This window comes from Clarias gariepinus, chromosome 9 (assembly GCF_024256425.1).
Source record: "Clarias gariepinus isolate MV-2021 ecotype Netherlands chromosome 9, CGAR_prim_01v2, whole genome shotgun sequence".
NCBI classification, from domain to species: Eukaryota; Metazoa; Chordata; class Actinopteri; order Siluriformes; family Clariidae; genus Clarias; species Clarias gariepinus.
The window spans coordinates 27,117,667-27,129,881 of NC_071108.1; the positions used below are offsets into that span (position 1 = coordinate 27,117,667).

Below are 12,215 nucleotides of genomic sequence, written 5' to 3' on the forward strand. Positions count from 1 at the left end.
AGTAATCAGGCCTGGGGGTGACTACAGAAATTGAACTCAGGTATGATAAACCACAGTTAAATTATTTTTTAACAAGGGGGGCAATCACTTTTTCACACAGGGCCATGTAGGTTTGGATTTTTTTTCTCCCTAAATAATAAAAACCATCATTTAAAAACTGCATTTTTGTTCAATTATATTATCTTTGACTAATAGTTAAATGTGTTTGATGATCAGAAACATTTTGTGTGACAAACATGCAAAAGAATAAGAAATCAGGAAGGGGGCAAATAGTTTTTCACACCACTGTATATAAATATAAAGATGCAACCAATAGCAACAAAGATTTAAGAATGTGTCTAACAACAACTATAATTAAGTAAAATTAAGTACACAGGAACATTTTTTTTAATATGAATTTGATACTTTTAGTCCAATAATTCTTAAATTGGGGTCCGGAAATCCTAATAGTTTCATTAAGCACAACTTTTGTCTCATTATACATCTGAAGAGTTAAGGGCCTTGTTCAAGGGCCCAGCAGGGACAACTTGGTGGTTGTGGGATTTGAACTTGGGACCTTCTGTACCATAGGCCAATGCCCTAACCACTGAGCTACCTAAGAAAATAATTATTATGTGGAAGAACATTTGACTTTCCAATAACCTTTTGCTCTTGTAACTCATTTAACTTATATGAACTTATATAAAGTTATATGTTATATGTTTTGCTTTGTGTGATGCTTTTCTGCTCATCATGGGTGTAAAGAGTGGTTATGTCAATTACCATAAGATTCATCTTAAACCAGTCTTGCGATTCTCTCCTAAGCTCTTTTGATTTGGTTTGCAAAAAAATGCAACCAAACGTCCATGCCATGTTTAAAGTAATGGAAAAGTAACTTGTTTGAGTAAATGGGTCTAGTCCAAAAGTCAGCGACTTTAAAACAACTTGGACTCTAAACAATGAACCAACTTGAGCCTAATGTGGATATTGAGCCTATCCCAGAAATTAAAAGCCCTATGAGAAGGATTTTCAACTCCATTCCTGAAGAATCAGTGTCCAGCACAGTTTGGTGATTCTTCTACACGAACGCAGCTGATTTACCTAATATGTTCATTACCAGGTTGTGTGTGTGTGTAGGCGTTGGTGAATTACAAACTGTATTGGACACTGGTCTTCCATGACTGAAGTTCAAGAACCCTGCTCTATGACTTCAAATAAAAGACAAATACTATTGTAGAAAATTTTAAGTAACCTAATATTTAAACAGTTTGATTCAATTAATAGAGGTTTAAGGCAATTCCCATGGAGACTGTTATTCAAGATTTCTACCCTGTGGCCTTTCTGCTTTAATATGCAATTTAATATGCATGAGACAGAGCAGAAAGCAAAATCTCTTGTAATATTTAAACGTATAATTACATTTCTGTAACATGAACCACTTTCAGACAAATTACACATCTTGAATTTGACCCGTTAGTATAGTGTATTGATTATCCCACTGGTTTCACTGGTTTGTTGATGTTGGAATACGATTCTTGGTTATAAGTCCAGGTTAAAAGTTAGAACTGTAGAAAAGTTAGTTGTAACAAGTTCAACTGAAAACGTTCAAGAATGAGAACAACTATGTTTGGGCAGGTGGTGGCTCATGGTTAGACATCCCAGCTTGTGAATGGAAGATTGTTCATTCAGATCCAAAGACTTTTCAGATTGTTACTTTTTGCTCTTTGATCAAAGTTTTTACCCTTTTTTGGAACGTATCCTGAATGAATGACCTCACTTTGGATAAGTGTTTCCTAAATGAATAAAAGTCAACTGACAAAAGAAGCGACCAATATTTACCTCTTGACTTCATACTCAGTTGCTATGCTGCAAAAATATTTGAAGTGAGGTAATGTTTGAACAGTTATCAGTCAAGAGAGGCGACTACATAATGTATGATGGTGTTGAAGTGTGAGCAGGGAAAAAAAGACTTGAGGAGGAAGTGGCATTGATCTTTACTGCCACATGGTGGACTGTGTAAGTAGACACAAGCATTCTAAATGGGTATTTTTATACCAGGGAGACCTGATGCCAAATAAAATTACAGACCTTGATTCAAAGGCGGCCAAAAAGCACTTGTGAAAATAGAGTTCAGTCTGGTACAAGGGGTGGTGTTGTTACTGTGCATAAAATAATGAGGACCGAAGGTTTGTAGCTTTTTAGGTAAACAAGTGATCCATTGGTGCACACATACAATGACATGTATGTGGCAATGTTAATGAAAAGAAAATTTTAGTCATTAAGTCATGGAGGGACAAAAATGAAATAAATCACAAACAAAGTCTAAGAAACAATATGTTTGATAGACAAGGTAGCCACTTAATTAGAAACACCAGCTACCGTTATAGATGAACCTGTGCTCAATGAAGCCTCGGATTGCTGTACCTAACTGACAGAAGTAGACCACACAATTGTAGCCCATACACCTTAAGGTTAGATGCATCGTTTTTTTCTGCACATCATGGTTGTAAAGAGTAGTTATGTAAGTCTTCTGTGATCTCTGTCATTATTATGGGGGATGCCACATGCAGAATTGGCATTCATTCATCTTCTATACTAATCTGCCCATCTTTGAATTGATAGAGGAAAACCAGGGGTACCTTAGACAAAAATGATCACTAACCATAGAGGTGCGAGATGACACCGCTAACCACCAAGCCACCATGCTAGCACAGAACTGTCAATCACCTAAAGTTTTTGTTTTTTTGTCCCATCTCATAGAAGACCTGCTTACTCACTATACTGATTATCCTGCATAGAGTTATGGGAAGCCTGAAGTCTATCCCAGCGGACTCAGGGCACTAAGTGGAGTACACCCTAGATGGGTGCCAATCCATCGCAGGGCACAGGCACACACACACACACACACACACACACAAACTATGGTTAACATAGAAACACCAGTTAGCCTAATCTGCCATATTTTACTGCATTTAGCAAATTTGTTTTAGGGTTATGGTAGGTGTAAGAAGAAAAGTGTCTGAATAGTTTTAAGATTAATAAAAAGAAGAAGGATTTTTGCTTGTTGTGCCCGCCGCACTTTTGATAGACTTGACGGCTGATGTTCAAACCGGGAGCGATGATCAAACACACGGACACATGATGTCTGTAAGATCTCTGTTTATTATCAACAAAGAGAACATATTTTAACTTTTGGTCAAGGTGCCCTACAGTATGTAAGTTACTGTACATTTCCATACATTAAAAGAACCAGTTTTTAATATGTAAGTTATAAAGAGACCCGCAGACAGACAAACAATAGGAAATAAATTAGCATTTTCTAGTTAAACAAAAGGGTTCTAGTAGACACAAGGTATTTTCATGTATATTTGCCAGGATACAGACCATAGAAAGTGTTACAACATAAGGAATCAGGAAGAGCAATGAGTGGTTTGTTTTATGGGGAATAAAGACATGAGAAAGTTTACATAACCAACGTAGTGTTTAAGTTTTATAAATTATGTTGGTTCTGTCAGGAGAGATTTAGGAGAGAGTGTAAGAATAATGATAGTTCACTAATTAGTTTTTCCCACTTCCTGTGCACTAAACAATAGCAAAAAAAGTAAAAGTAATCATAAAGAAAAAGTCCAGTGTAAACATTTTTACATAATTATTAAGTAATGCCTTTTTTTTGCCCACAAGACATGAGGCTTCACTTGGCTGTTGCCAACAGAAAGCAATAGTAACAGTTACCTTCTTTCTTTTTGTATACTTTCTTTTTCAGCATATCTGCTTTTACAAATGGTTGTTTCTTTTGATGAAAAAAAAAGACAAATTCAGTTTACAGGTTTTTGCTTAACTTTTGTAGCAAGGAGTCAAGCTAAACTGTAGATGTCAGCCTCATTGTGGTACACATGCACGCTCTGTAGTGATTGAATTTCCTTTCTAAGCTAAAGTCTGAAATACACCAAAATACAATAGATAGCATTTGCGCTTTCTGCCAACACAAGCAGTCACTGATAGTAAAAACCTGATTTTATCCCTGGGAATTTTCTTCCCATCAAAAGAAAACTGTCCAGCACAAGGACTGATCTTAGTCTTCTTCCTTTTTCACAATCACACTCTTTTCTTCTTTTATAGTCTGGATTTCTTTCAGTTTTTGAAACTTCTTTAGATCAGCACAGAACAAAACCTGAGACATGCAGAGACAGAAAAACAGACAGAAAAAAGAGAGATATAGAAAGACAGGATCATTCTTCTTTACTAGGTAAATAAGGGGAAGGCAAATTAAATGAGAATAGGAAAAACTGAAAATGGATGTCAAAAGTATTTATTTTACTCACAGACTGAGCCCAGCCTGCATGTGATCCCCAAAGTTCTCTGAAGAAATTCCCTGAAAACAATGACAATATCCCATATTAATCATAAAAACAATTAAAAAAATACATTTTATCCAAATCCCACACAGATAAAAACAGACAATAAGTACAATGGATATGCACTTCTGTTCACTGTAGCTACACTAAAAATGGGGTTTCCTTATACTATACATACACTGTCTGGCCAAAAAAATTAAGTCAGCCCATAGCAAAGAAACTCCAAGATGAGATCTCATGTTAATCTCTTCTTTGTCTCCTAGATAGAAATGAGCCGTCTTTGAGACTTGAATGAGATTTAGGCATTTTCTGGATCTTCTCAAATGTGTCTCAAATGTGGCTTATTACCTTTAAATCTCAAAGATAGTTTATAGTACATTTGTCTTGTGTGTGACTCACATATTTTTTGTTTTCCAAAAACAGTGTTACCCACACATAAAGTATACAGAACTTGTAAACTGTGCATTTGGGTTTTCTGATATGTTCTGATACGATCCTTCTTAAAACTTTTGCCTAGTCATGTGTGTATAGTTAGTTAAAATGAAATAAAATTAAGTTCTTTGTATTGAAGAATATATTATACTCAAAAAAAAATTTCTCCATATTGCACAATCCTGACTGATATACAATATATTTATTGAAACATAATGCAAAGAATGGCTAAAAATGCTTTGGGGTTTAAGGGCTAGGGTTCTCTGACAAACAGTGCCATCTACACTAAAGAGTGTTCAGTACTATTTTTATACTTCATCTTACTCTTCGCCATAGATGGCGGGGAGGGTTAGTAGATTGCATCTCTAAAATTAAGAAATGTAGATATGTAGGTTGGTAACAACTAAAGTAAATCACATAATTCCTTTGTAATGGATAAATGTTTAATTTTGAAATGTAGGTTGTTTATTTAAAAAAAAATCCAACCATTACCTATAAAGAACTAAAATACAATATACAGAATATTTCTTAATCAAGAAGTGAAGCGATGAGATAATGTTTGTGTTCAGTGATTTCTATATACACTTATCATTTAAGACCAAACCTATTTTTGATTATACACTTATGACTAAATGTTCAACATTTTTTCATGGCCACCCCAATTAAGCCTACAGTACATATAGATTCTAATAAAGACATAATTTTTACAATTTCTCCCACACATTCTCTAAACCTGCAAATGTTTAAGTGGTCAGTGTGTATGGAAGCAAATCAGTCTCATAAATAATTCCCACAAGAGACACGATGCACACATGCGTATCCCAATTCACATGCGTGAAACTCAATTCACATGCACGAAAAAATATATATATTCATATATATATATATATATATATATATATATATATATATATATATAATTTTTTTTTGTGTGTGCTGAGTTTTTTTTGGGGCTGACATTTTTTTTTGAGCACGTTAATTGGCTTTCAGGCATGTGAATTGGGATATGCACATGTGCATCGTGTCTTTTATGGGAATTATTTATGAGACTGATTTGCCTCCATAATGTGTTAGAGAAATGTGCAGCGCATCGCCAGGCCTCGGTGTCCAGTAAAAAAAAAAAACTTTATCCATAGTTCATCCATAATTCATCCAGATCTTTAGGTACCACCTACTTTGCCTGCCGCAGATAAAAATGAAGAAGAAGACCAAGAAGACAAAGTGGGTTTTACTTTTTCGTGCCGAATTAAAATGAATTATTGTTGACAAGGAGTCAAAATGTAAGTTAAAACCACAGAGTCTTTGGTAAAAACAAACAAATAAAAAACTGTGGTACACTTAGCTGAAATTTACACAGCTTACGTTTGTTCTTAAATTGCAAAAGGAATTCAAATGACACCTCTGGGTGGTTTAGCATGTGGATTAGAATATCTAGGTAACTAACATTTGTAAGGTTGAAAGTTTTTTTTATGGTAAAAATCAGTCAGCTGGCTACAGTATTATTATTAGGCTTTTTTAAAAATAGTAAGTTAATGTTACTGCAAGATCAGTTTTTGAAAATCAGTAGTTTTATTATGGAGTGTTCAGTGTTTAACAGTAGTTACCGGAACATGTAACTTTAGAGACATCTGTTAATTATATTCTATAAATAAAGAGCAATATGTTTGTTTGTGGAAAGGTTATCTTGCTAATTATATACATTTACAGTTCTTTTTAGAAGCATGCCACATCATCAGTCAGGTAAGCACTAGCCCATGAGCAAGCTCAAGCCCATCTCTCAACCCTCAAATATATATATATATATATATATATATGTATATATATATATATATATATATATATATATATATATGTATATATATATATATATATATAGTTACATTAGATTGACTTTGGACAAACTTGTTGGACATCCACCACAACACCACACAACTGTAGCCAGTGAGTGAGAACTTTTTCTGGCATTAGCCCGTTCTTGTGGCCCTTACATACAGCAAGCATGTTCATAGCCAGTTCATGTGTGACAATGATCCCAGAACCATAGATGGGATAACCTGGCCATTCGGTACATTCAGGTCATCATCTGATTTTATTTATTAAAACAGAACATTGAGCCTAAACCTACATTAACCAACTGAAGCAACACCAGATGATAACACTGCCTCCAGGGAGTTGTACTGTGGGGACTGTACATGATGAATGCATAACTTCCCTTCTTCTTATCCTGATGAGTTCAAGACCTTTTCCCATTGCTTTAAAGTCCAATACTTATGCTCCCTAGCTTTTTTTCTTAACAGTTTCACTAACAAGTGGTTTTCTAATAGTCACACAGATGTTTAGTCCTAATCCTGAAAGTTCTCATCACATTGTATGGGTGGAAATGCTCTTACTTTTCCTGTACTAATAAACATAACTGTGATTTCTACTGTCCATTTCTTATGACGCAACTTTACTAAGCGTTCAAGTGATCTCAGATTGCAAGGATTTTTTTCTGCAAAGTCCAGCACTATCCTTTCAGGTTAAATATTTTAGACAGTTCTTGACCACTTTCCAGTCATTTTAGCAATCTCCTTAGTTGTTTTCTTTGTTTGATGCAAGGCCAATAATTCTGAAACACAACTTTCGTTTTGTCCAGACAGTGAAGTTTTAACATTGTTTCAGCATTCACCTAGACAGCAAATTACAGTAGGCGAGGCGAACGCCCCCCTCCCAGAATTGTTGGTCTACTCACCAATCTCGTTATAGACTTTATCGGTCAGAGTCTTCTGTCCTTTCTCTGGAACAAAGCCATAGTCGCGCTTTGCAATTTGCCTTACGTGTGTATCTATAGGGACGGCTCCAGGCTTGTCCAGTGACATTAAGCACACACAGTCAGCCACCTGGACGACATGCACATACACCAAACACAAAGCATGGACCTGAAGATTGAAGCGTACTACAGTAGTTGGTGCAATAAACAGAATTAACATCTATTACATTTTTTTTAATGGATGTAATTAAGACCTGATGTGATCTCAGCCAAGATATTTGCATAACTCCTGCTATTAGCACATAAATGAATAATTACCTTTCGGCCCACTCCAGGAAGTTTAATGAGATCAGTTTTGGCCTCTTCGTAGGAGCGGTTCCGGAGTGAATGGAGCCAATCAGGATTGGGGGACCTCATAATCTCTTGCGCGCTTTTCTGTACATAATTAGCTCGGTAGCCAAAACTCAATTCATCTAGCTGTGTCTTGACATTACTCTCTGGCTTACACACACAACAATTGAATATGTAAATACCTCTGACCAGGAAACAAAAGGCATTGGTGGATATGTTATTAAGAGCACAGAGAGTGTTTGCATGTTACCTGCTAATTTCTCGATTGAGGGGAAGCTATAATAGTCTTTGTCATCGAGCTTGCAAAGGTATGTCCCGAATGTCCTACACAAACTCTCGACCATTGTGTGAATCCGAGAGATGTTATTATTCGAGCTGCAGATGAACGAGAATAAACACTCCACAGGGTCCAGGCGCACCTTGCGCACTCCTGATATAAATACATATACACACATACACATACACATGCAACTGATTATTGATACCTAGTGCCACACATAACATGCCATAACATACTTATAGTGTGTCTAAAACTTACTATTAATTGTAGTAGTTGTATTTTTCCATATATACAAGGCATACAGACATATAACTGGAAAAAATAACACAAAATACCACCATATGTAATGAGTACCGTGAATTCCCACAGCTCACCTGGGAAGTTGTTGCTTATGCGGCTGAAATGTGGATCTGCATCACACCACTTTTTGTACAAGTCCTCCAGTTTAACGCTCAACTGGAAATAGTCTCTCAGCACCTCCTCGTCTCTATCATCCTGCTCAGGGGTCAACATAGAGATACTTGGTACATCCTCTTTCTCTTCCTTCACTTTAACTATTTCTTTCAATTTCTTCCCTGACCGTTGCGAGTTGTCCGGGTTTTTCCTTTTCCGTCCGTCACTGAGATCCAGATCCCCCTGGCGTCTGTACACATAGTACCACAAATGGGTCTCTGTTTGAGTTAGAGTCCAAACTCGTCCCCCCATCACTCCTGTCCAGTGGCCTCTTCCTGTCTTGCACCATCTGTTTTAACGAACAGTTAACACACAGCACCCTTTATTATGTCACACTAATGCTGTGGTATTAACTGTATACATGTTCATATCAAATTGAGTTTCATCAAACGTTTCTTGTGAATTGAAATGTAACAATTAAATGGCATACAGTATGAGTGAAACATTATGCATTTTGCTGCTTATTGGTAATTTTGATCTACGGAATATTCAAAATGATGGCAGTGTGTGCTGTCATTAGAAAATATTTAAAGATGGTTTGGTCTGATACAGTATGGTTCCACACAAAACCATAGCTAATATTACCAACCCAAAGTTGATTAATATCCAATAACAGCACACCCCAAAGTGTTTTATTTCTCATATAACACATTGTAATTGTTCATGTGTTAATTAACCAAACAGCACACTTTTTATTCATTTGTAGTTATGTTTAAAAAAAGCCAAATGCCTAAATGCAAGTAAGTGCCTGCCAGCAGCTGTAAAATATAGTTTCTTCAATGGTGCTCTTGTTTTTCCTTGTTCTTAAACATGAACATAAAAAAACTTTGCAAGTCCTCTGTTCCAAAGACTTTCATGTAATGACAAACCTATAGACTGTTACAAAGGAATTTGAGGTGTTGATTTGGCTTCCTAACTCTCTGGACCTCAATGCAATCAATGGATCAATCCAATGGGATGTGCTGGAAAAACAAGCCGATCCATGAAGACCCTTTCTCACAACAGGTTCTACTACTGATAGCTTGGTGCCCGATACCACAGTACACCTTCAGAGTTCCAGTGGAGTCCATGCCTTGATGGGTCAAGCCAGCAAATGTGGGATCTACTCAATATCAGGTGTATGGTTGTAATCTTATGAATGATTGGTGGATATAGTCGGGTGCATAAATATTGGAACAATGATAGGTGTTTTGCCGTTGGGCCTCTGACATCACCATAATATATTTGCAATGAAAAACCCAAAATGTGAGCAAAGTCAAGACTTTCAGCTTTAGTTTAAGTTTGACAAAAGTGTGTCATTTAACTATTCAGAAATCACAGTTAGTTTCATACACACCATTTTTGCTGTCTCATAAATAACGCATTTGTATAATATAAATGTTTTTTTCTACCTGAATGTTTGCCCACAGTCTAATGTCAGGTCCAGGCGAAGTTCAGTCTTGGAGCAGGACAGGCAGCGCCATCCGTAGGTCCCCAGTGAGAGCAAAGCATGCTGAGACATTGTGCTGTTACCTGGAATGGAGTTAAGGGAGCCAATTAAAACATATACAAATTATCATCATCATCTCTTAAAATATCAAGGTATGGTCTTTATCAGTTAAAAACATTAAGCATGTCTTCTACTAAGCAGGTCTGTAGTAATTTCTCCACTAACAAGCACAAAGCAATAATTCAACTAGAGTTGGCTTGCTAATTAGATCTGGCATTATTTAGGATCATGACATCACTTTCATGATATGACATAAATTTTGTCACAGGATATGACAGGAGGAGGGTGCAGGATTTTTTTTTTCAATTGGTTTTATGACTTAATTCATAAGAAATTACAAGGATAATAGAGCACTGGCTCTAGTGTGGTGGCCTGTTTTAACTTCCCATTAGTAACTGCAAAAAAACTCGCCTTAAATTTCGTTATGACATGAAACACTGGATTAAGGTTAACAAACATAAGTGATATACTTGCCTATTTTACTTAGTTCAGATTAATGTAAAGCAGATATCACTAAATGGTGGACCAGGTGACAGTTCTATCCAGATCTTCATGCTTTTCTAAAAAGTGTGTATAATCAATATCAAAAGTTATCTAGAGCTTTTTTCCTCTAGGTAGGTAATCAACAGAGTGTGCAGAGGAAAAAGAACCGAAAGTGTGATGAAGCATGGTTTACTCCAAAAAAAAGGAACGCTGACTATAAAAAACCAAAACTTCAAAAACTAATGAACAGATCAATATATGTTTATTCTTACTGTAGGAAGTTTAAAACCACTTTGTCTCTATTATTCTGTGATAATAAAAAGCAGTGGTATGAAGCGCCACCATGAGACAAAACACAGGTCTTTAGAGCAAACATGCAGCAATCAAGGGTGTGTAAAATACCTGAGCTGAGAGCCTGGTATGACAGAACAACCAGAGTCCCTTCACATTTATTTACAGCTCAGCAATGTGCAAATAAAAATTCACAATAGATTGTTTGTTGTTCGTATTCCATATGAGGAAATATACATGACCATCAACATTTAAATTGTTCACATGTGTAATGTAGCTACTGAAATCTGACAATAAATATTATTAAGATGTAATTGAAATTTTTTGAGGACAAACAAGAAATATGGACCTAAATTCAAATGAAAATTTTATTGACCACACCTTCTTACACCTGAAACACCCCTTTATTATTTTTTTCTCGTAAAATGTGTCCCTAATGGCTTTGACCTTTTCTGCTGTTAGATTTACAGATGTTTTTCCTGCTCCCCCTGCAATCGACCTGAGGTAATATATTTTATTTTGATTCTCAAAAATATGGAGCAAACCGCGCCCCCTATCGGGTAAATACGGAACACTTATTTACGTTTCCAATTATGGGACGATTCTGTATTTTTCGGAACGGTTGGCAAAAAAACACCAATTAAAAAAACTAGAATAAAAAATAAGGCTTATATTGAGATATAATATATTGAATTCAGGCTGATGATGTCCTCTATGAGGGTCAGAAACCTTGACAACCAACTATAGTTTCAGTTTCAATTCGCAAAAGAAACCTTCCTAGCTAAACTATAGATCAGCTGAACAAATTGCAGAATTTTATGATATTGCTGATTAAATTGAAGCTGTCAGTATTGAGCAATAACGAGACTGAGGTTTTACTCACGCGCCTTCTTGTATATAATGAGAACGGACGACTGTAAAATTTCACGGAGTTTTCAAGATGGACAACATTAATAAACCATGTGAGAATTTATTTATTTTATTCAATTTATTAAAACTTACTTTTTAATTTATATCAGTGCTCTTATCTCCAGTAACCGTCAATCATAAAGTACACTCTATCGTCAAGTGACTGACGTAACCCCGGTGCAAATTTCATTACAGAATGGAACTATTGCTATGAAACGGCTTACGATTGGCGAAGCCATGAAGAATATGATCCCTGATTGGCCCGTTTGTTACTTCCTAAAAAACCGTGCTCGTGTGCTTCCCACCCGCTTTCCGATAAACCATAGGATCTGCCATTAAAATGCTCTGTACGAGTGAGGGGAAAATCAATACTTGTAACATTTTTTGATTCTTTATTTTTAATTAATTTTTTTTTTGTCATTTGGTTGTCACACACAATTACAT

At 35.9% G+C, this 12,215-nt stretch overlaps 1 protein-coding gene across 2 annotated transcripts; it reads right to left on the reverse strand.

Annotated features, from left to right (window-relative positions):
* Positions 1 to 3,123: 3,123 nt before the first annotated feature.
* On the reverse strand, positions 3,124 to 11,966 carry ogg1 (8-oxoguanine DNA glycosylase). Of its 2 annotated transcripts, none has more exons than XM_053503342.1 (8): positions 11,865 to 11,966; positions 9,991 to 10,111; positions 8,521 to 8,789; positions 8,117 to 8,296; positions 7,834 to 8,012; positions 7,498 to 7,645; positions 4,302 to 4,351; positions 3,124 to 4,150 (listed from the first exon to the last, which is right to left on the reverse strand). In XM_053503342.1, exons 2-8 carry the CDS (start codon positions 10,098 to 10,100, stop codon positions 4,052 to 4,054), a joined length of 1,035 nt encoding a protein of 344 aa, XP_053359317.1. In that variant the 5' UTR covers positions 10,101 to 10,111; positions 11,865 to 11,966; the 3' UTR covers positions 3,124 to 4,051. The 2 variants fall into 2 exon arrangements, with proteins under 2 accessions (XP_053359317.1, XP_053359316.1); XM_053503341.1 differs by having other exon boundaries at positions 8,521 to 8,888.
* Between the last annotated feature and the right edge of the window lie 249 nt (positions 11,967 to 12,215).

Excerpts from the sequence above, each read along its gene's own strand:
- ogg1 (XM_053503341.1), bottom strand. The coding sequence starts at position 10,100 with ATGTCTCAGCATGCTTTGCTCTCACTGGGGACCTACGGATGGCGCTGC. Across the intron at positions 8,297-8,520 it reads CATAAGCAACAACTTCCCAG|GAGTGCGCAAGGTGCGCCTG; the intron begins GTGAGCTGTGGG and ends TATTTATATCAG. Across the intron at positions 7,646-7,833 it reads TTCCTGGAGTGGGCCGAAAG|GTGGCTGACTGTGTGTGCTT; the intron begins GTAATTATTCAT and ends CATGTCGTCCAG.